This window comes from Chrysoperla carnea, chromosome 4 (genome assembly GCF_905475395.1).
Source record: "Chrysoperla carnea chromosome 4, inChrCarn1.1, whole genome shotgun sequence".
Classification (NCBI taxonomy): domain Eukaryota; kingdom Metazoa; phylum Arthropoda; class Insecta; order Neuroptera; family Chrysopidae; genus Chrysoperla; species Chrysoperla carnea.
The window spans coordinates 30,926,797-30,952,560 of NC_058340.1; the positions used below are offsets into that span (position 1 = coordinate 30,926,797).

Consider the following 25,764-nt stretch of genomic DNA (forward strand, 5'->3'; position numbering starts at 1 on the left):
TACTCGTTAAAGATTTTTGTGGCCGTGAGAATTTTTGATCGGAATGATCCAAAGAACATTTTAGGGTGGGTTAGAAAAAGTTCCACAGAAACGCGGAGTCCTGTTTCAAAAATTTATAGATGATGATACAATTCAATGGATTTTTGTGGCAAATTATTTTAAAATGTTGATGTTTTTAGAATAAATAAATATATAGGAAGTAATTCAATAATTTTTGTATATTTATTCAAAAGAATAAATTAAAAAACATTTTTAGTTCTATTCTTGTTTTGACCCTGCATAGAGAAGAGATCTTAGCTCGATTTTTTGGTATAGCCGTTAAATAGAATAGAAATTTTCTTATTTTATGCACTAAGCAAAGATAATCTGCTTCATTCAAACTGATTATATTTTGATTATTTATAGATGCTACAGATCTAACAATAATAATAGATGGCAAAAATTTGAAATAGGAAAATGTTTCAGGATTTATAATTAATCCAGAAGCCTAATCCGAGTCTGAAAATATGGTACAACACACCTGATAAATTTAAATAAATAAAACCAAATAGTTTTGTTAAAAGAATATAATTATATTTATAAAAAATGCATATCATTTGCGCCATATTGATATAATATTTTTTTGTTCATTTTTTTTTATTTTGGCTAATATTAAATTAAAAAATTACATTTACTTTATAAATTACATTTAATAGCGAACACAAAACAGTATTTTTCCTTTCATTTAAAAAAATTACATTAAAGTCTTTTATTTAAAAAATAAAATTATTTATTTATTTACTACTCACACTTTTTTTTAAGAAGGATGGAGATTTTAGATTTCAACAACGATTAACATGAAATGATCGTTCATTTTCATTTAAACATGAATGATTAACAATATATTGTTGTGTTCCCGATGCATAATTATCAATTAATATCGATGATTTTTTCCATGATACAATACAAACAAGATCCACATTATCAACTGTTGTCCGACAACTGCTTCGAAGACGTGTCGAATTACCTAATTCCGGAGTCTAGAACAAATTCAGTTGAAAACATATCTAGAATATAGAAAACAAAAAAATATTTGACCGAAAAATAAAATTTTTACTACCACAGAGAGAAAAAAAAGTTTCAAAAAGAAAGTGGTTTTTTACAAAAGTTCAATTTCTTATTTTGTGTATACAAAAAAAACATTTGGTTTTTGTTCGTTTACTTTGTTGGGTATTTTCCGTCGACGATTATTAACGGGTATATACATTTGATGTGTATTGTTGATGGTTTGAAACTTTCCTGGTAACTTCGTAACGGATGCACTGATTTTCTTGAAACTTTCTGTAATAGGTAGATCAGTTTCAGAATCATAGAACATGTAATAGCATTTAAATTAGCTTTATAAGCACACATAATATATTTACAGGACGCCACCACCAAAAATGTTAAACTTTATTCCATACGCATCTCAAATGATGTGGGGTTCTTCGCGATACACTTTTAAAAAGCTGTTAGTTTTTGCTAAGCTCTTTTCTATCATATAATCAAATCAATTTATTCAAATAATTTAAGAAGGTTTCTCGAATAAAATGACTTTTTCATTTTGATGGAATACTGGGAAAAATACCCATAATAGGAATATGTGCGCAGGCTCCAAGCATGAACTAACTCATTATACCTTGCATATATGTAATATGCAAGGTATACTAAGTTTAGTCCCAAGTTTGTAACGCTTAAAAATATTAATGCTATGAATAAAATTTTGGTATAGGTGGTTATAAAATCACCTAATTAGTCCATTTTCGGTTGTCTGTTCGTCTGTCCTTCTGTTCGTATGTCCGTCTGTCTGCCAACACGATAACTCAAAAACGAAAAAAGAGATCAAGCTGAAATTTTTACAGCGTACTCAGGACGTAAAAAGTGAGGTCAAGGTCGTAAATGATCAACATAGGTCAATTGGGCCTTGACCTATGGGTCCGTAGGACCCATCTTGTAAACCGTTAGAGATAGAACAAAAGATTAAATGTAAAAAATGTTCCTTATCAAAAAATAAACAATTTTTGACTGAAACATTTTTTCGTAAACTTTACTGTTTACCCGTGAGGGCGCAAATTAAGCGTAAATTGTATAGTATGTATTATATGGGGATATCAGTTACGTATGTTTCATGTATGTATGTTTAATGTGATAGAGTAATCAACACTGTCTATGCATGGTATTTCAACAATTAACTCAGTCAATTGTTTGTTTTCACTTGTTTTTAAATATAATAAATTCAATCAATTCATCACTCAAAATTACTATAAAAACAAATTTATTAGTCTCATTACGTGGCCTTTATGTGCGACTAACTTTATGCAATGAACAATAACAATTTTTCTAGGAATTTTGTGTCGAAAATAATATTTTTTGATTACAATGTAAACGTTTATATTATTTGATTTTTAAATAATGCGGATAGGTATAATAAAGTTAGTTGTCGGAAGTCTCTCTACGAAAGTTTGTTGAAATGTAACAGGTACATACTTTAAGCATGAAATTTCAAAATTCAGTATAATTTCTTACAAGAAAATAAAATTTTCTAACGTTATTTTAAACATAACACTTTTGGTAGTATATTTTAATTAAATGAACAAAAATGAATCGAAAAAAAATGTAGTTTCGTTAAAATCTATGCAGCCGTTTTTCTGTATAAAATCAATTAAGCGTCAATTAAAAATATAAAGGTTTTTTTCTTGTCAAAATGCTGCATTTTTGTAAATTAAAAATTTGTTTTGAAAACATTTTATTATCTTAGACTCAAACCACTTTTAACTTATCGAACGATTCGAAACATTTAGGTATCTGATCGAAACATCCGTATAGAATAAGACACTTATTAATATTTATATTTACTTTTAATTATTTGTTATTAATTTTAATTATTTATTTTATGTATACAAAATAACAAATTCAACATTTAACAACATAAAATATTTCATAACATAAATAATATTATACAGATTGTCAATCAAAATATTTGATCCTAGTTAACTTTTCATTCTAGTTTGGACCCATACGTTTTTCTGAATAGGTACAAAAATTTAATTAGCAATCTGTATATTTGAGAGCTTAATGTAAGCTACATTTACAAAGCATATATTGCAATAACAAAAATAGAAATTAAATAAAAATAATAAAATAACAGAATATTCAGAAGAATAAGGAATCATATAAATAATAATAATTATACATTTAAAATTAATTATATCTACATGCAAAACATTTATAAAATAATAGATTTTGGGCCAGGCATAGTATTAGACATTACAAAATGTTGGAAAGCTTAAGAACTGGCCCAAGATCTGTAAGTAGAAAATTTGAAAAATAACAATTTAAAATTTAACACTTATCACAGTACATAAATATTTTAGTTTATATTGTATATAAATATAAATAACTATTTGGTCCACATATTTAGGACTTTAAAACATCATATAGGCGTGAAATTTTGTTTAAAGTTAAGCTAAATATTAACCACTAAAATTATCTGACATTTTATCCCAGGAATGATGTGAAATGTTTTTTTTTTCTTGAATGCGAATAAAAAGTGAACTGACAATAAATTGAATAAGAGAGAACCTTATTCTGAGAAAAAAAAAATAATTTTACTCTAATTGAATTTTTGTTTACAAATCTTCAATTACCGGAATAAGAAACAAAAGAATGTTGTTATCAAAACTTTGTTTCAAAAAAAGTGAACAAAAAAGCTTCTATTTAATCAAATTCATATCAAATTGTGTTTCTTTTTATTCCAATCGATTATACATGTAAATTTTTCAAGTTGATTATATTTAGAAAAGTCGAAATATGTTTGAATTCCCATCATTTAATTTTCAGTGTCTATCATTTTTATATTTAGTACGTAAATCAAATATATCAGAGTATATAAAGTTTAGTCCCAAGTTTATAACGAATAAAAATATTGATATTACAAGCAAAGTTATGGTATAAGAGTTTATCCTCTCCCAAAAACTGTCAAAGACAGAGATATTCATACTAAATCCATTCGAATATTAAGGGAGTTAAAGGGGGCATTTTTCGGGGTTATTTTTTTTGTTTAAAAATTCGTTTTAAAGCATGTAGATTTAAAAAAAAAAACCTAGTAAAGTTTTTGTAAACGGGGGGAGGCACCACTTTATTATACATAAATCTTTTTGTTTTTTTAAACTTTTCTTGTTGATTAGAATAAAATGATAGTGAACCTATGTAGCGTTTAACAATTATTTCAATCAATTTTTTATTTTCACTTGTTCTTTGATGTTTGTAAATTCTTTCCTTTGATTCAATCCTTTGGAAAATGTTAATAAAAAATTATTTTTCATTCCAACTTTTATTTAAACATCATAAAGTTCATTCAACGGTAGCTAATTTGATCATAATCAGTGCTGGATTCATCGGGAGGAATAACAGGTAGACACGTCTTCATAACGTCAGATTTTAGGCCAACTTAAGTACCTATAGACATTTTAAATTAAATATTGCTTTTACATTTCGATTTCAAAGTACAAGCCTCACCCATTTATGAGGTAATATCTTTTTGGACAATGTGTTTCTCTCATTTATGTGGTACCATCTTTTTGGTCGAAATTAACGTGGTAAAATCTTATGGAATAGTTCCCGTACTGACTCTTTGACCTTTTCCTTTACAATCTTCCAAAAGAGTTCTTCTATAAGAATGGTAAACAACATGCTTTGAAATCCATCCATCCTTAAGAATCAAATTCATCGATTTGTTTACATAAAACAAAGTTCGACCACCTTTCGTCTTTTCACATAAAGGTGGTGTGACTATGACGTAATCGAAACAAGAGTGGTCAAAACACTCATACAATTGATATGTATAGGATTAAAATAAACCCACGTGTAGTGAAAACAATGAAAAAAAAATAGGATTGATATAGAAGGACTTTTCAATGAATATTTTTCTTTATAAAATCGATTAAAAAAGGTTTATTGATAATACAGAGTGTATCCCATTTAAAATTTTGCCCAATATAATAAATAATATTTCGATGAACCACAAGTCTAAAAAAGTAATTCAATCCATAGAAAGGATCAGATATATAAGTAAATAGCGAAAAGATAGACTTCTGGCTGCAAATCATTTGGCAGTAGGGTACGCTGGAGGCTGGTTGTCTTTGTTTTCGGATAAGGGATAAGCAACAAATAAAATTTTTTAGCAAAATAAATAAAAAATGTAAATTATTGGTGAGCAAATTATTTTACCATATTCCAGGGAGTTAAAGTTAATACGCAAAGTGATGTACTTTGAATCAAACAACATAATGTACCATTGATATATTGTAATATGTATGAACAATGTTTTACAATTATAATATTATTTTTTAAAGACTACAAAAAACATACGCAAACGAAGTATAAACGTTGAAAGAGAAGCCTCCTTCAACCTGAGTTATTAAAAACAGTAGCTATGGGACTGTCAATTCATTCAGGACAAATACTTGTTAACATAGACTTTGATTCTAGCTAGATTAGCTCTGGGTACAATTTAGGTAGCTATCTTTAACTTTAGTGAAGGTGAGTTGCCGCAAGCTAGTATTTGACAGAATACCAAAACGATTCTGCTTTTATTTTTGAAATTCATCATCTCAGATGGAAATCATATTAATAAATATTTGGCGAAATTCGAAAAATGCACTCTGTATTTTCAATTTTATGTGTAAATGAAAATAATCCTATGTAAATTTTCTAGTTAACCGCTTTTTCTTTCGGTGATTGATTTTAAAAAAACTTTTATTTAAAAGTTAAATTAAAAAAAGTTTTTATTTTATTTTTAATGACTCGAAAATTTTTAACATTTATAATGGACAATACCGGACTATACTAATGAATTATAGTCTAAATGTTAAGTAGAAATTTCTTAAAATTACTTAGCTCTGGTATACTAACACTTATATTTATTTTAAGTCAGATAATTTATAAACCTAGGTTTTAGACTTTCAGAAAATATCATTTAAAAATAGTCGGGGTAATAATTGACTTATAACTTACATTGATATTCCATTGATACATTTTTGTTGTAAAAGATAAAGATTGACTCCAATTTCCACCATTTCTCCCAGGCAAAGGGAGGTAAGAGATAGAAGAAAAAAAATTAGAACGTTGTTCTTTATAAAAATTATCTCTTTCGTTCCTTCCTTAAAGTTTAATTTCTCTTTTACTTTTTTATTTACGACCATGAGCTAATTTTAGCCCTCTGTCTTTATTACAAATATTAGGAATTGAAAATTAGTGCCAATCTTTTACAATTTTTAAATGTATCAATTTCAGTTTTCTAGATAATTTTAAGTGCCATTGGCTTGCCAGTCTAAATTCTTACTACTTTTAAATAGCATGCCTTAAAATACAGAAGATTCAAAATTCATCATAATCCTAAGCCTGCGTGGGTTCTAACATCCTTAATTCAAACAAATCACTTTCAGGACGCAAAATAAATTTAAAAAAATAATTGTGACTCCTCGGATAAGTTATGCAAAAAAGATAAATTTATGTTTATGATCTATTGAATTGATATCACTTAAACATATCTACATTGAGAGACCTATCACATGAAAGAATTTTTGATATCTGTTTTGAGAAAATTGACCATTCCGGTGCATTATAATTAAGAGAAGAGTTCCCGCTCTTCTCTCATTTGATTGGTACAGCTGCACGATCTCAGAGTGTATAGAATATAAGACAATTTTTGAATCATTCTGTATTATGTCTATACCAATATTTTTCTTTGTGCAACTTAAAAAAACAAAAATTTACATCGATTCCATTTGCATGTGAAAACAAAACTTGCATAAAAAGCATCTTAAAATAACAAAGTAAGAATGTGAGCTTTCTGTATTTTCTGCACACACATACACACAAATTGAATAAAAGCTCCTCTCTTATTCTTTGCACAATAATAAAAAATAAAAATAAAAAACATCGAAAGAAACAACAAATCATTTTCTACACATCAACTACTTTGGTAGAAGATGTCTGTCATTCGACAACACGTAACGACAATGATAATGAAGTATGTAAGGTCGTATGCCGTGTCGTTGTTGAACCATTTGTTTCGGAATAATTTAATTCACGTGTAACAGAAGCAGTAGTATATGCACGATCTCTCACCTGGCCACGTGAACCACGTCTTGCACGTATATTAAATGCACCATATACAATTGGGTTCATACATGAATTCGTACATGCGAATAAAAATAAACATTTCTGTACACGTTGATCAACTTTTAATGCTGATTCGCGATCCAACCAATACCTAAAAAAATTTAGAACAATCAATTAATTAACGAATTTCTTCGATCTCTTCTTTTCTAAAGGTAAAAAATGAGCTCGTTTTCTTTTTTGTTTGTTTATATAGACAAGTCCCTAATGGATAGGATCTATGATATCGACGCTACGTGCATCAAATATTAGAATCCTGAGATTTAAAATAGTTTTTCTTAAAAATTTAAATCTGTTTAGGAGCTACGATGTCATAAACGAATAGATCAGATCTGATTTTATGGCATCGTAACTCCTAAACGAAAGACTCGATTTTGACATTTTTTTGTTTGAAGGTTAATTTGATATAGAGTATTTATAGCTATGTTTCAAGTGCGTGCTTAGGTTTCCGTCCACGAAAAAACTAAAAATTTAGCGATGATCTTCAAAATCGATTCAGTTTGGAAAGGCATGACATTTGATTTTAATATATGAATAATAACTATGGATATCAATGGTCAAATAAGCCTGGCTCAATTCATTTCAAAAAGTGAAATGGTAAAATAATTAGGTAATTCAAAACAATAATTTAAAAGAAGAAAGTAAACTCAAATATTTCAATTTCAATTAAAATATTTCCAAAAATTTTGTCCCAAAAAATGAAAGCTCTCTAAGTATCCTTTTCATCTCATCTGATGTCCTTGACCAACACTTTCATATTGATTTAAGAAAGAGTGTAATAAGTTCAAACTCTTTATCTGTGCGTCTGTGTGTTTCTCAGTGGTATTGTAGCCCATAAACGGTCGTACCGACTTGATTGAGATCATTTTGTAGCTAAGTTTCCAAAAATCGGTTTACAAGGGATAAATTGCATTTGTCGGGGGTTTGTTATATCGAAACATAGCTAAGAACACTCTTGATCAAATTACCATTCATACAAAAACAAAATCGGTTCATCCGGTTAGAAGCAGCAATGTCACTAATTAATCGATCAGATCTGATTTTTATGCCGGAAGTTTCTTTAAATTTTTAATTTAATATTATTATATGGGACACGTATACAATATACGGAAAACATAAGTTCTTTTCTTAAGTCGAGTGGAAATATTTTGATTAAGAAAAATTCCAAGAAATTATGTAATTTGATTTGATTTTGAACTTTAGAAAAACCACTTCAAAAATGTCAAAAATAGACACGGACAAAAATCTAATTATTTTAAATTAATTGTTGTGGTCTATTATACATAATAATTATTTTCTGTTAATTAATTTTGTTAATTAAAAATTTGTGTATATACTTTGCTAAATTGAATTTTGAGTTTTATTTTCTGCAAATGCTATTCAATTCTGTTAAGAGAAAACTTTATCAAATAAATTGTTTTACGCAAAAGTGATTTTCAATATCCTTCGAATTTATTGGAATTAATCACTCGCTGGAGCTAATCACATTTTTTATTTCAAAGATAAATCGATATTTAAAAATAATCATAATAGTGTAGGTATATGAAGCGATCCATGTTATAGATAGCTCTTTGATTGACTGATAATGCAGCGTAAAGCCTAAAGTACTAAAAATACAAACTTTTGTAATGATTGGGTATACTTGAAGAAAATCGAAAGGTTTATTTGGTGTGTATATAAATTTGCAAAGTATTGGTTTTAATTTTATTATTATTGTATTAATAATATTTTTTGTATTATTTTGTAAGCTTTGTTTATTACTTTTATTACCTATAATTATTTTTGGCTTTGTACTTAATTTATTTACCAAAAATTTGATTTTACTTGAATATATCAAAATTTGCAATTAAAATTGTAATTTTCAACAATCATAATTTTTCCTTAAAGAACAGTTTGTGATCTCGAAACAATTGTCACAAATAATTGATTTTTGAGAAAAATTCAAAATTGTTTTTTATTTTACTTTGGAAATAATTAGCTCAGTTGGTTAAGGCATAACCAATTCCGTCCGCGGTATGGTTAGGGTAGCGGGTTCGATTCCCGTCGTCGCAACAAAATTGATTTAATTAATAGTTGTGATGGGCTGGTGTAGTACATGGTATAGGCATGAAGAAGATGCACTCAGCCTCTGAAATTGAAGAGCTGATAAATGAAATTATAAGCAAAAAGGTGGTAAGACACATATAAGGTATCACAATGGGCTCTATAGCCTAAATGTGTCCTTCGTGGATATTCAACTTAGCCTAACGTAGTCCATATTGGAAATACAAAGATAAAATAAAAATTTGAAAGATTTGCTCTTTAGATGTAATAGAAGTTAATTAATAAAATTCTCTTTATGAAGTACCAGACAATGTCACCTTATCAGAGATAAAATTTGACTTCTCTGTTCCAAAACAGGGAGATTAGCATACAAAACAAAGTGTTAATATCTTAATTAAAATTCGAATTTCATCGAACAACGAGTATATTTGATTAATAGAAAGTTACCAAGTTTAAAATAATATTATTATTGACAATTTTGTATAATGTCTTGTATAGTAAGTATATCGTGAAGATGAGATAGCGATTCGTTCGTCGTTGTTCTTCGATTCACATAGTTAGAATGTATAATCAATGTATATGTGAATATGTCCAAGTATATATTATATTATAACTGATATATATCTTGTAACAGTAAACAACCTTCAAGACCAAGTTCACAAATGTCATCAATAAAAAAAAGTGTTAAGTGTGTGTGATAAACCACTACATGATGATAAGAGAATCGATGGAGTTTGTAACAGCTTATGATTCCGTATTTTAAGCACATATATACTATTCATATTATCCTTTATCAAATCCCATGATTTACCCCCATTTTCAACTTTATTTTTCTTGTTACTAATATCAAATTTCAATCTAAAAAGGTACCACGTAGGAAAAAAAAACTAGCGAAATAATTTTAACATTTAGCTTTGTCCATTATGTAATTTGTGTATCATATCTTTTAAAAAATTGCCTATAAATAAAAATAAAGTAAATTACTATTGATATTATTTTATTTTTCCAGCAGCTGTTTAAGCCTGGGGTACTGCAGAGTTCCTCTCGGGTCGAGCTAACTTACAACTGTGTACTTATAATAAATATATTAGCATAAGGAGAATATAATCTTGGATTTTGGTTGTTTGTTTTCTCCGAAGAGCCCGCACCACTAGTTTGGATATATTTTCGAATCTATATTACTGAATTACCGATTTTTCATAAATTTATGATCGTAGGTAAATAGTTTTAATAACTTCGATCATTTTCCTTAACAATGAATTAGGTACTGCAATTTCTACATTAATATTAGCTTTGGTCTCATTGAAATTCAGTCATTAACTCTCTAAAAAATGATTGTATAAGAGAAAATAATTTCCCCAACAAAAGAACACCGTTACGAAAATCGTCGCCATCGTCTAGAAAGCCAAATTTGAAACGACATATTGTAACAAGTTTACTATCGTGTGTGATGGTCGTTTCTATAAGAATACAATAACAAAAAACAAAAATAGAACATGGTTTCCATGGAAACTACATTTACGAAAATGCGTTAACAGTTGTCGTTTAATTATTGTTAAATATTTTAGTTGTGGATATATTTGGAAATATTGTAAATTGATTTTGTGTGGAATAATTAATGTATCTTTGCATTAAACATTAAAATATATCGAAGTTTTCAAAGAATTCACCAAGATGGTGTTTCATTTTGTATTGCACCTACGAAAAGTAGATCATTACAATATAAACCTTGAACTTTTTTCGAGCCGCATGTATATAAATTTTTCAGTCTTTCTTCACACCACCGGACACTGATTGGTGTAGACCTCTATATACATAGGTACATGCAATAGATACACTTTATAGTTATCACCGGTATACAATAAATATTGTTTCGTGACAGACAAAGATTACGAGATATAAGAAATAAATCAACATTTTATACACATACATATATACATATATATTTTATTGATGATAAATATGTTTTTCTTTTGTATATCAGACTGATTTTTCATAACAATCTGTATGACCTTTATTATTTATTTAAAATATATGACATTTCAACAATCATAATGAGACATTACTTTACTATAATGTTATACATATACGAGTATACAGTGTATCATCACTTTATACGACACATGTTGTAACTATATGCATACACCTGTATACAGAATGTTAATTAATACTAGATTCATCAGGGCTTTAATTAATCAGAGCTCCCTCTTGCATTCTGAACATTCTGTATTTTAAATATGATTGTAAGGGAAATGAAATGCATTTATAGAAATAATATCACAAGTAGAGGGACGTACCTAAAACAACTAGGCTTGTACCTAATTCTTTCTCCAATAATTTTTCCTTAACGTTTTTTTTTTTCAGATGCGTTTTGCTCCACCCTCTGAGTTTCGTTCCCTGTGGGTCTCAATCCATTACCTGATGGACAATGCTTTTGTGTCGCAAAGTACATGAACCTATTTCGATTTCGGCGTAGACAGGAAAGCTAACTTTGCGACACAAAATTGAAACTTAAGCATAAGCAGCTGCATAGCTCTAACGAATCGTCAAGTGACCAAAATTTACCTCTTACTAGTCTAGACCACAAGTTGAAAATGGTAAAAAATAGAGATAATACTCTTAAAAATATGTGTGATAACCCGTTGCATTCGGAATAATGTCTAGAAAATGTGCACTTTTCTAGACATTATCCCAAATAGAAAATTTATCGCACATATTTTTAAGAGCATTATCTCTATTTTTCAGCATTTTCAACATGCCGACAAGACTATTACAGTTCACTATACAATACAGTTATCACTTTGTGAAAAAATTCACAACTTTTTATCTACAATAAAATTTCTATCACCATGATGGAAATGGAAATGGAAGAATTTCGGAATTAACTAGCATGGTTATTGCGTATTTGATGGACAGTGAAAGCACTATCTAACATATTTTTGGATTATGTTACCTTAATGATGCACCGAATTGCTTTGTCAGCAGACACTTCGAAAGTGAACAATTTGAACCGATGTCTAGTACTACCCTAGCTAGCTTACAAGGACCGATTCTAAGGAGAAGTTGTTCGTACAAATTTTTGAGATACAAGAGCATCTAAAAAGTGGCATGTAATAAGAGCACAATACACATATATGCCATTTAGTGGTAAATCGAATCTCAAAATTTCTTAAGATTATTTTAACCACTTTTCATTGAGGTAATGTTTGAATAAAAAAATTTTTGATTATAGAGATTCTTACTTCGTTTAAATAATATTAAACAATCTGTACATCTTTTTGAACATAGCCTTAGTGCAATATTATTTGTGTTAAAAATGTAGAGATAAATACGCCCTTCAGTTACACGTGTTGAAAAAGTCGTTTTTTTTCTTTACATTTCAAAAATGTTTAAATAAATTCATTACAGTTCATAAAAAAAGGAATTTCAAAAGAAAAATAAATTTATCCATGTTCATCAGACAATAATTTCAAAGGATTTAAATAAAAATTTGAAGAGGCACTACAATAAAAATAACCAGCCTCAGGGATGGTTTTATTCATATTTTTAATATAGTTAGATAAAAAAAGATGTTGTGGAAAGATGAAAATAATTATTTTTGTATCCCAAACAATTAATTAATTACCAGAGAAATACTGGCTAAATTAAAATAAACACACTGTATATAGTATTGTCGGCATAATCTTTATGATTTTAAGGTTGTGAAAAATAATTTTGAAAATGTCACATCAACAAGGATTAAGATAGTATACTGCCTGAGTTTTGCATCTTTGACACATTGACTCTTGAGTTATTTTTTGGAATCTATTCCAAAGTTGACATTTAGTATCAAAATCTACAGTTTCTTTTTTTTACAAAGGAATTTTTTTTTTAAATACATAATCAAATCCGATGATTTGATTTATAATCAAAAACTACGATTTATTTATTAAAGTTATTTAATTCAGACTCAATAATTCTGGACTCAGAAATAAATTAAGTCATGATTAGTTTTTATTAAATGAAAAATTTTTTTAATTAATTTAACATCCATTCCTCTTGGAGGATGATTTTCCTAAATCCCTATAACAATGAAATCTCAACAGAAATGCCAAATATTAAATTATTATCTGCAAACTCAAAAAGTATTTTATTCCCTTTGCTGATACGAAATGATTTGGATTCGATAATTTTCGTTCACGAACATTGAAAATGAATAATTTAGATTTGTTTCGTTGTTTCTATAAACATTAAAAAATAAATTAGTGAATTGAAGTAATCGGGTTTAATTGGCTGTTAAAGTTCTCAACACTTAATTCAAGAAGATAATTAGTACTTGGATATTTAAAAATTTTCTTCAACGAAGAAAATAATTACTTGATAGGGTTGATCCAACAGTACACTAAAATTTTAAAATACACTCAGAAATTAAAAACTTTTATCTGTAAATTAATTATTTAAATTTAGATAGCTCACTAGTAATCGGATTCATATAATTATTTAATTAAAAAAATTAATGAATAATCGTCTCTTGACTTTGCCCGGACGGAAATTTTCGTGAATTTTTTATCTTTTTAATTAACACAACTCTTCGCCAGACGATTTTATTTATAATTTTTCATACAAAATATGATCGAGATATAATTTATAAAAGTACAAATTTTTTATTTTCTAATCTATTGAATGTGGAGTAACATTATTGAAGATATTACAATAATTTAACATTTGCTATTCATAACATGTTAAAATTTGAAATTTCAATGATTAATTACAAGAAAACCCTTGGTAAAATTTTTCTCAAAACATTATTTTATACCTACTAGTTTAGCAATTAACAACATATCAAAACCTAAATTTCAATCTATGCAGTGCCTTAAAGTGCAAACATATTTTCTTTTAACTTGTTACTTTTTCATAGTGTAAGAATAAAATCTTTATTAAAATAGAACGGAAAAAAACTAGATATAGTAAAATATTTAAAAAAATTAATTTTTACTCACCATAACGCCATAACATAATATGGTGTCCAACATATAAAAAATACTAAAACAATTATAATTGTCATTTTTAATGTTCGTATTTTGGCACGACCCAAATATCCTAAACTGGATCTTCTTATAGTATCTGCAAATAGATTAGACATAAAAAAACACATATCAAATATATTAATTCTTGGAGGTGACATGCATTTGTATATACTAAATTCTTATGGCTAGTTGGGTTATAAGTCTTATGGCTCGCTGGTGGTAAGATTTTGATTTCCTCTACAAAGCAAAAGCATTGTTGTAACCGCGAATTATGTACATCAAATGTCTTAAATTAAAAAGAAATCATATTGATATCTCATACCGTTTTGTCTTTATTTCAAATTAAAAGTATATCAGCCTTTTCTATTAAGGTATTTCTATCAACATAATAAAGAACGCGATATCTTAGATCGAACAAAAACATACTTCTATAACTAGTTGTTGTATTAAAGATATCAACTATAATAAATCTGTCAACGCTACAACAATAATATCAAATATTGCTCATTTGCGTATACTGTGTACAAGCATTCCATCATCTCAGCACACAGAGTAAAGTGTACAACATTGTCGCTTGTACAATTCACTTCTGAATTAGTCTAAATGTTCTTCAAAAAGTTATCTTTGTTCTAAGCACCCCTAATTTTTTTATTTACATATATCTAATTTTTTTTGAAAAAGATTCTTTCTGTAGCAAAAAGGCGAACTAAAACTGCTAAAAAATCTCTTTTAAATAGTATGAATTTCCATCCTTTACATGTAAAATATCGACCACTTAAAAAATTTATAGCATCTAATAGAGTCAGTTAACGGTCCTCAATTTTTTAAAGCGGTATATCATTTAAAACTACCACTCTGGAATTTTTCGAGCGAAACTACCTACTTTTCTTCGCATATCGATAGAAATACCTTAACAAGACAGCTCTTTAACAATAATAATAAGTTCAATTTAAAATACATCAATCATTTCATTTTTTAATTTTTTTTTGCTTTCTATCATAAAAAATATATATAATACACTACCATTGCCTTCAGTACCTTCACGTGATCTTCGAAATATTTCCAATAATATCGATGAATATGTGTATATAATAACGCTCAATGGTATTCCATACATGACAACCATACCGAATACCGAATATGTTAATTCATGTGCGTACGTTGGAAAAGAACCATACGTGATGCATTGCTTGTACCATGTTACATTTGGATGTTGTGCGACACGAAAAACAACCATCTGTGAATCAAAAATAGTAATTTTGAAAATGAAGTTTTTAGTCACCCAAAAAGAGAGACAAGTGAGTGCAAAATGAATTAAAAAGGTCTGTGGTCCATGGTTGTAACGAAAGTACGTACTTTTGAGCCTCATTTGATTCCAGAAAGAAAATCGAGTCTGATTGATTGGTTTATGGCATCGTAGTTCCCAAGCGGATCAACCGTATCTCAAAAACTATTCGACCAATCATCAAATTCACCCAATTTTTGTACTTTTTGAGTCAAAATTACCTTATATATTGAGTTTTTTCGAAATTGGAGAGAAAAAAAATTTCTCAATTTTTTGCAATTTCATTAAGTAAAAAATCAAAAAAAAAATTTTGTATTGGAATTTGATGAAACTCGATGGATGGGGTAATTTTGATCCAAAAAGTATAAAAGCAGAGAGTTTCTGAGATATTGCAATATTTGGATCGATTTTAGACCCTATGTCAAAAACTATTTGAACAGGCATTAAATGCACCCGATTTTTGTTCTTTTTGGAAATTGGTAATAAAAAAATTTCTCGATTTTGCAATTTTCTAACGGGTAAATATAAAAATCAGGACAATTTAATAATTGGACCTAAAGAAAGTTACAATGTCAGCGAGTATCATGGGTAAAGCTTCATTTTCAAAAAAGTTCCCCACCAAAAAATTAAAATCCATATAATTGTGAACAAAGGAGAGAATGAGTGAGGGCTATAACGTGATAGTTTTGTTTTCAAAGGAGAAATTGCCCAGCAAAGCGGTTGAGTATCTGCTAGTAATAATTATAAAAAAGGAAATATTGTTTCCTACTTACATAAATTTACAACGATTTATATTTTCACGATGAAAATACAAAAAGCTTAGACATGAAAAAAACAAACTGTGCAGGTGATGTTTCAAAAGATTTTCCGACTCGTTTAGAATAAAAAATATATTTGGTATAAATACAGGTAAACTTTAATTAGTTTTATCATTTTACAAAGCCGGCTGCTGATTTACATAATTTTATGTTTTTTAATAAAAGTTGAATTATGAGAATTGTAATATAGGTACAGGTTTTATAACGTTTATTTAAGTTACAGAGGCCGTATTGATTGACAGTTCTATTTTAGACCATATTCTAAGTCTATATTGCGACTATTAACGCGTGCGTTAATAACGGTATTTATTAACGGTGTTTTATTTCTATAGAGAAATTTCTATTTATAGCAAACTAAAATGTGTGATGTGTTAGTAAAAGAAAACTTGTATAGTTTTCTGTATGACAATTTAAAATGCAAGTTTTTGAGAAATACCCATTTTTAAGAATCAAATTGGCAGCTTAGAAGAGTATTTAACAATTTGTCAATAAGAAATTATGTACATTTTTTGCTTATTCAGACAATTTTTATCCCATAATGGCCTGTGCATGAATTTCCAATTGGTTTCTAGATATTCTTGATAAATGTTTGGGTGCACCAATTATGTCACCTGATAAAAAAAACAATGATTTTCCACGTTTTTCCACAATTTTTGCAATTTACTCGAAACTTTTGCGTTTTAGAAAAAAAATAATTGAACCAAAGTTATGGAGCGTAAAATTATTGATCGATTTGTATATATAAACTTTCTCTTATATTTCATATTTCCTGGAAAATCTACATTAAAGTAAAATTTTTCGTGCTTTTGGTGGCCTTTTGGATTCTTCCCACTCTTAAAAATTTTCGGAAAAATTGATTCTAACGACTTTACAATTTCTTTCATAAAATAAAAAAATGATATTCTTCATACAAAGTTCCATTTATTTGAAAAAAGCTATTAAAGTAGTTGTAATTTATTTTTTCCTAAAGAGTTATCAGGAGTCAATGAACGAGCATTGACAGAAAATCATGATTTGTTTTTTGGTGAATTTGTTTCTAAAAGACGATAAAAAAAACATTCTCTATATTAATGATGTCATAATCAATGTGTTTTATCTAATATCATAGTAACGAAAAAATAGCCAACCTTCTTCTTTATTTGATGCGTGCAATCCTTTCATCATGTACCTATGTGAAAATTTTATGTTCAGCAATTTCTTTTTTCATATATTCCATTATTTGATATCCGACATTTGATATATTATGACTAAACTGGATATATTTATTTTGGGTGACGAACCTAGCCACTTTTTGAAAGTGATTTTTGTCTCCTCGAACAACGGAAGCATTATTATTTTCGTAATCAATCAAAGTAGAAAAATGGATTTTTGTTATAATACAACGTGTAACGCAAAAAGTACCTATTGCTTCCAATTTTGTTATGGAAATAGAGTTTCTGGCTGTTTTAAAATGGCAGATTAAAATGGTTAATTTTAATTTTCAAAATTTGAATTTTCTGAACAGTACGAACTTTTGAATGCGGAGAAAGGAGTATCGCACATTAAATATTAAATTTTGGAATCAAATTCAAAATTATACATATTTTGCATCCTAAACTAAAGTTAAATCCTAACCTTGAACCCTTTTAAATTAAGAACTCTGATGCTTTAACTATTTAACCTTACAACTTATCGATGCTTTATAAACCTAAAGCTAGCACCAAGTAATTTCTAGTCGAGATATTCTTCAATTTTCGAGCAGGCGGAACAATTAAATAATATCGAGCCCAAAACTTAAGCGCAACTCTCTCATTATAGCCTTTTTTGTAGTGTTGTAGATTACCTATAACGCCTACATCTACACCAATTTTTAAATTGTATAAAAATTTTTGTTTATGTTCACAATAAAAGGATATTTTTATCAAATATTTCCCGGAAGTTAAATCATAAAATGTATTTAAATTTAATAAAAAAAATAAATACAAAATAAAGTCAAAAATTTTATATTTAACCGGAACAGAATATTTTAAAAATATGTGTATGACAGACAATGAGATATTTTTATATAAAAATAAATTTATTATTTCTATTTTTTTGAATATTCACTGAAAATTGTGTTGAAAAATGGAAAATTGTATTTTCTCGGGTCGCAAATCATATTTTTTTTTTCTTTGTATACGAATAAAATTAAATTTCTAGTGAATTACAAAAAAAGTCAAACATTCAAAATGATGTAAAAGGGAAAATATTCATAAAATTACATTTCCTCAGGTATTATAAGGAAAATGTCAAAATTTTTTTTAGTTTCCAATATTTTGTAAGGTGTGATTAAATATTAAAACATATACTTGACGATATATATACCTCTATTTGTATCGTCATCGAACTACTTTAAACTTTAAAATATAAACTAACCTGGGGAGCACTACAAACTGTTGAGGCAATCCATGCACCAACTACCATCCACTTTCCGCGGGTGTCGATGCCAGAAAAATTCATGGGCTTTAAGACCGCATAATATCTATAAAAATCAATTAAAAAAACTTATCTTTATAATAATGATACCAAAGTTATATGGATTAACGGCATGGTTTTAGTGATGCTTTAATTTTAAATGAATTTAGCATTATAATTATAGTTAAGAATTCAGTTGCTTAACTAATACAAATCACACTTTAATTAACGCAATCATTCTCAAATGCAAGACGTATTCCATCCATTCCTAAGTTAGAAACATCTCTTCGAAATTCAACTTAAAATAAACTCTCGAAAACGTTATCAGTTCTCGTACTATAATGGAAAATATGTTGAGGAAAATTGAACACGATAATATATAATAAAGTAATTATTGTTGTATTGTTATTTTATAGTCAAGCGAAAAATATCGTATAGGAAACGTTGTGAAGATATGTGACACAGTCGTATACGATTACTTGGAAGTAATAATCACTTATGGTGAACAATTTATGGCATATTGTTGTAAAATATTTATTATTTAAGATTGTTACTTGTTTACATGGTAACATGTTAAAAATGTTGGAAGTCACACGTGAATAAAAACGTTTTTGAAACATAAAATAATTTAATGTATACGATGACTACAAACTTCCCAAATTCGTAATTCGTAAGTAAAATGAACTATAAAAAAAATTTGGAATTAAACGAACTTAACTTACTTTAAAAGCAGAGATTTTAACCGTAGAAATTAAATATTTATTTGAAAAACTTTCAAAATTTCAATTAGAAGCTCAATTTCGTATTCTCAAAAATAATATTTCTTTACTTTACGGACTTACCTATCGACACTAATGCATACTAAAATGAAACTGGATAGATATAAACCAAACATTCGAAAGAATGCCATTATACGGCACATGGCATCACCTGCTTTCCATGACACTGTTATCGCCCAACCAATTTCCAGTGGCATCATAAGAAAAGTAACCTGGGGACAAAAAAAAATTAATTAATAAACAAGCGCGGATCCATCTCTTGCCTAGATCGTAGCTCGTGGTTATGGAATATCTGGAAGTTGTTCTACAAGTAATTTTTGGCATGACTGACACCCGATCGTTAGATGCCAAAAACTGGAAATTTTCTGGGTTTTGGGTTGACTAACACTCTGCTTTTTAAAATGTACAACCACTTCTGTTTATTGTTTAATTATTTTTGTTATTATAATAACAAACAAAAGAGTTATTAATCATTTGAAAGATTGATGTAGTTAAAAATTTTCGGAGCCCCATGAAAGAAAATATCCTACGCTCACAAATTAAAAATGTTTCAGTTTGTCCTAGCAATACCACATGCGAAATTTCGACCTGTTACTTGTGAAAACTGTCGTGGGATACAAAAAACTATTTACTTGTTATACTTTAATTTTTAAAGGAGAATGAACGTTTAAGTCCATAAAGACATGCTTTTATATTCGTACACTTGTGACAAAAGTGGACAATACTAAGACCTTGTTGCATATTTGTATATTTCAATTTTATTAAATTCCTCAAATTCTTCAAATGCACATTTTCTTGAATTAAATGTTGAAATTCTTGAGTTAAGAAACATTTACTTGTTATAAGAATATCAACAACCAAATAAAGGCGTTTACTTCGATCCATTGATTTTTGAATTACTACGTAACGTGCATACAGCATAAATGTACTGTTATGTGAACTATTTATTATTCTATTTATTTATAAACTAATTGTACAACATCGAAGGAAGGAATCTCAAAATCCTACAGGAATAAGTATTATATAAATGACAACGGCATAATTATCATCCAAATTAGAAACTAATTTTAGAACTACCATCTAACAACAAATGTTTCTACATATTTAAATACAAATACTTATGACAACTTTAGATTCTAATTCATAATTAACGATCCTTAATATCACGCTTTACTTACAAATGAAATCGACTAAGAATGAATTTGTATATGTTAAAAGGTTCCGTACGAAAAAATTAAATAAATTGAATGATTCCGATTATGAACTATCCAGAAAAATTCTCTCCGATTTGGATAAAAATCAGTTTCTAGTTTATTTTTGACTCAAAAAATTCAAATATCGTATGACATAAAATGGCAGCCATTTTAAACAATTCACTAAATTAGAAATTTTGGATCCGAACTATTTAACGGATTTCGCTAAAATTTTAACCGAAAGTTGTAAATAATAAAACCTACTATTGGTATTAATTTCATTAAAATCAATCAAATATTTTTCAAGTTACAGTCAAATGAACTGTTTTACCATAGGTATGTATACATATATATATATATATATAACTGGGAGGGGAAGGGCGAAACCTCCCAAAAAAAATATGAGGAGTAGTTCTTAGCATTGACTACAAACCTACCAAATTTTGATTTGCACCGATGTCTCCTCTTGCGAATATAAAATAAAAATGATAAAATTTCTGAAAAACATGTTGCATCACTCCGGGAAAGTAAAAAATTTCATAAAATACTTATTTTGATGTGAAAAGAAAAACCCCAAAGTTTCAAAGCCCGAACTTTTTATCCATACACAAGGTGTAATTTTATTCTACTATATATCAAGTTAAATTTAAGCTTGAAAGTCTCATATCAATTTAAATAGAAAACCTTTGTTGTAATAAAAATATACTTATTTTAATAATTTCTTCAATCGTCTATGTTTCTATTTATTTTTGAATTCCAAAAATCTGTCTACATTCCTATACGAATATTCAATATGAAATATTTCATATATAATATATACGTTACATAAATATTTCATATATAATACATAAAGTCAGATAATTATTATTTTTGAATAGTGGAACGCTAGAAGTACAGAAAAACTGCCAAATACTTTATATGCTTCCAGATACTTTTTATACCATGTATATGAAATATAAAAAGGTATACTAAGTTTAGTCTTTAGTTTGTAACGCTTAAAAATACTGATGCAATGAACAAAATTTTGGTATAGATGTTCATAAAATCACCTAATTAGTCCATTCCCGGTTGTCTGTCTGTCTGTCGTCTGTCATCACGATTACTCAAAAACGAAAAGAGATATCTAGCTGAAATTTTTATAGCGTGTTGAAGACGTAAAAAGTGAGGCCAAATTCGTAAATGAACTACATAGGTCAATTGGATCTTGGATCCGTAGAACCCATATTTTAAACCGTTAGAGATAGAACAAAAGTTTAAATATAAAAAATGTTCCTTTTTTAAAAAAAAAAAAACAACTTTTGTTTAGAACATTTTTTCGTAAACATCACTGTTTACCCGTGAGAGGGCTAATTATGCGTAAATTGTATACTATATATTATATGGGTATATCAGTAATATATGTGTGACATGTATGTATGTGTAATGTGACAGAGTAATCAACACTGTTTATACATGGTATTTTAAAGTTAACTCAGTCATTTTTTTGTTTTCACTTGTTTATATTAGTTTCTATAGACTTTATATATAAGTTTCTAGAAAATATTTGCTTGCTACTTATGTTTTAATTTTATGTTATTATGTTTTAATTTTATTTTATTACTTCAACGAATTTAAGAATATGACTAGCGAAGTAAACTCATTTACTTTAATTCAGTAATTATTTTTTACTCTGTATCATTTATTAATCAAGAACGGAAAAAAGTCTGTTGTTTAAGCTATAGAATCTGGAGTAATTTTCAAAATATCGAAAATTGAAAAATTTAACTTTCGATATTGTATGTTTCGTCTACATTCATGTAGTTATGTAGTTATAACAAAATTCGTCACCAAAGTTGAAAATAAAGTACCAATAGTTTCAACTCTAAATCTTAAATTGTCTTGGTTCTAGTAATCCTATAAATATTTATTTGCCTCCATGTTAAGATCATATTTTCTTTCGACTAACATTTCATTTTTATTGGACAAACTTCAAATGTAAATGAATTTTTAATAAACTACAGTTGTATTAAAAAAGTCCCTGAAAATTAACTTAGAGAAAAATAATATTTGTTTTCGATCAAAGTATCCACAACACACAAATGAGGTTTTTAGGGATCACATACAAAAACGGAAAAACTAACCCTTGTCAAGTATAGCTCTTTCATTGTAAATACGTTTTGGCAGTTTATGTTTCGTTTGTGTGTAAAAGTAAAGGAAAAACTTTGCATAGGTTTATAATATATTACTTTATCTTTTTTTGTTTTATTGAAAGCTTTATAAAGTCGATGTTTTTTCTTCTTCTTCTCGTTAATCTAAGAAATATTTTCACAAATAAGTAGGTTGATATTTTTGTCAAGATATATAATTTGTCAATTGGTTTGAATGTATTCGGAAAATAAGGGCGTAAATATATTATCGACATGAGCATGTTGGCTAAGAATTAACCATAAGTAAACATAGACTTCACAATTTCGCATTAAGGATATACGAGTGGCAGAACAATTTTGAATAAAAGTCTTGTTTTTTTTTCTTAAATATGAAGTTCGTAAATGACCAATAAAGGTCAATTGGTTCCTACGGACTTATCTTGTAAACCGTTAGAGTTTACATGAGTTACATCATTAACAAGTTTATGGTGCTGGCTAATGACAAAAATAGACTCGCTAAAAATATACTGTTTAGGAAAAACCATGTTAGAAAAATAGTATTTTAATATAACTTTGTTTGTTATGTAACTTGTATATCATATCTGTAATAAAATTGCCTATGTATAAAAAGAAAGTAAATTATTAACTTATTATTTCTCGAGCTTGCTTTTAGCCACGGGTACTGTACTGCGGAGTTCCGCACGTATCGAGCTCGTTTTATATATTTCAAAAAACAAAAAGTTTTTTTTATTAGAAAAACGTATAAAGACTGTATAAATTATATAATATTTTATTTCAAACAGGAATAAAAAATAAGAAAACTTATGAACTATGTGTTATTTCTCAGAAAGAAAATTTTGTCTTATATAAATAATACTTTGGCGTTCTTTTTATACAATCCAGTGACTTATTAGCACATTTAAAGTTTTCATGAAGTAAAAAATGTAGGTAGTTGGATTCTAAAGGATTCTTAGGCTGGATCTTCCATCTTTCTCGTGATAAGTATAGGAACCATGTAACGATTATTAAAAGAACATTTCAGCAACCTTTTACAAAAAAATTTCTGAAACCGGGTTAAATCGACTGTTTTTTTTTTTTTCTTTTTGAAGAAATACATAAAATAATTGACAGTAAACACTTTTTAAAGGCCCTGTAGAATCTTTTATAAATCTGAGATGATATCAAGAACCCTATTATTGTAGTTTTACAAGTTAAATACAATGTTTTTTTAAAATTTTTTATTAAAAACTAATGGACCGAATCTACTAAACCACTAAATTACAAATTAAAAAATTAATTAATTAAAAAACACAAAATTAATCCTAGTGGAAAATAAAACAACTTTGATGAGGACCAAAATTACTCAGTTGAAAAAAAAAACAAGTGTTTGATAAAAAAATTACATAAATAATTTTATCTATTGACGATATTCACAATGATGAATTTTCACAAAGCCAAGGTCTCGATAGGATTAAGCAACGATCAAATATAATCTTGGTATAGAAGTTTGTAATCTAAGAATTAGGTGTATTCCTTTTGAGATTGTTTCAAAGAATTTGTTTTCGCAAAATCTATCAGGTTTTCGTACCGGATTTTAGGCTATATATTTACGGATGCTTCGAGCGATGAGCAAGTTGAAAATTCGAATTCAGTGGGTCAAAATACGTCGAAATACATTCCCTGTTCGGTAAGATCTGTGAATGCATTCAAAATCCACTCAACGCCTACACTATCCTTAGCTTAAAAATATAAATGTAGCTTAAAAATATAAAAGTTCACGAATTATACTTACAATTAAATCAGCAATCGCCAAATGCATTAACATCATATTAATTCTGGATCGAGTCTTCTTACGCCGTTGTAATATTAAAACTAACACCGTAATATTACCAGTTGCCGATATTACCATTAATATACTATACACAATAATTGATAACATATGCCCATCATTAAACCGCATATCAATTGGTAATTCGGATTCATTTGCTTGTGAATTTGAATCAACCACAATTGACCAGTCTGGTAATTGTCGATGATCTTCAATACCTGCCGGTGGTGTAGGCATTTTTACCACTATATTTATAACCTTCTTTAATATTTTTTAAACGAATTCTCTAGTTTAATTAATTAATTAATTAATTTATTTATTTTTTTTGCGGTAAAAACTCAAGATTTAATATACTTCATAATTATTTGAAAATTTATTTGAATATTTGAATTTTCTATATTTTTCGTGTACATAAATATCATATTTTAATTGGAAATTAATTTATGAGATGATAACAATATAATATGATGCTTAGTTACCAGATGTTACCCCGTTTAAAACATAATCTGAAACAAAAAATAAATAAAAATTACCATTAATTTATTATATTTATTAATATAATATAACAACATATCTCTTGGGGCGAAATGATAAAAGTTAATTTTTTTTTTTTTTTTTGGAGAGTTAATTTTTAATATTACCTATTTTATTGTATGATAATAACTCTATTTTTATAAGCACACAAAATTTTTCGCAATTATTATAGACGGTACAAAAATTGATTCAAATTTTAGTGAAAGAATTTTTAAAAGTGGGCTCTATTTTTTCATCATTTTCATAATTACATCTTTTTAATAAATTGGCAGTGCATAGTCGGTGCGATCCCTTAAGTCCACACAACTAACTTCCCAAAGGGCGAAAAAACATTAAAAATGTTTGTGCTTGTGCTTGTAAGCCTTCATAGATTATTCTTCGAACATGTACTGCAGCTTATGCTGGAACCAGTTTTTTAATTACCATTAAAAAAGAGCTCAACTAATCCTGTTGAAAACTCTTTCAGTACTTAAATACGCGATTACGCATCAAATAAGCCCAGTCACGTGTTAATGCCAT

At 27.9% G+C, this 25,764-nt stretch overlaps 1 protein-coding gene across 3 annotated transcripts; it reads right to left on the reverse strand.

The window, feature by feature from the left end:
• Positions 1 to 812: 812 nt before the first annotated feature.
• Positions 813 to 25,075, reverse strand: LOC123297568 (gonadotropin-releasing hormone II receptor). Of its 3 annotated transcripts, XM_044879291.1 has the most exons (7): positions 24,676 to 25,073; positions 19,628 to 19,776; positions 18,747 to 18,852; positions 15,273 to 15,486; positions 14,223 to 14,346; positions 7,150 to 7,294; positions 813 to 1,046 (listed from the first exon to the last, which is right to left on the reverse strand). In XM_044879291.1, exons 1-7 carry the CDS (start codon positions 24,946 to 24,948, stop codon positions 1,020 to 1,022), a joined length of 1,038 nt encoding a protein of 345 aa, XP_044735226.1. In that variant the 5' UTR covers positions 24,949 to 25,073; the 3' UTR covers positions 813 to 1,019. The 3 variants fall into 3 exon arrangements, with proteins under 3 accessions (XP_044735226.1, XP_044735225.1, XP_044735224.1); XM_044879290.1 differs by lacking the exon at positions 813 to 1,046 and having other exon boundaries at positions 6,011 to 7,294; positions 15,288 to 15,486; positions 24,676 to 25,075; XM_044879289.1 differs by lacking the exon at positions 813 to 1,046 and having other exon boundaries at positions 6,011 to 7,294; positions 24,676 to 25,074.
• Positions 25,076 to 25,764: the final 689 nt, after the last annotated feature.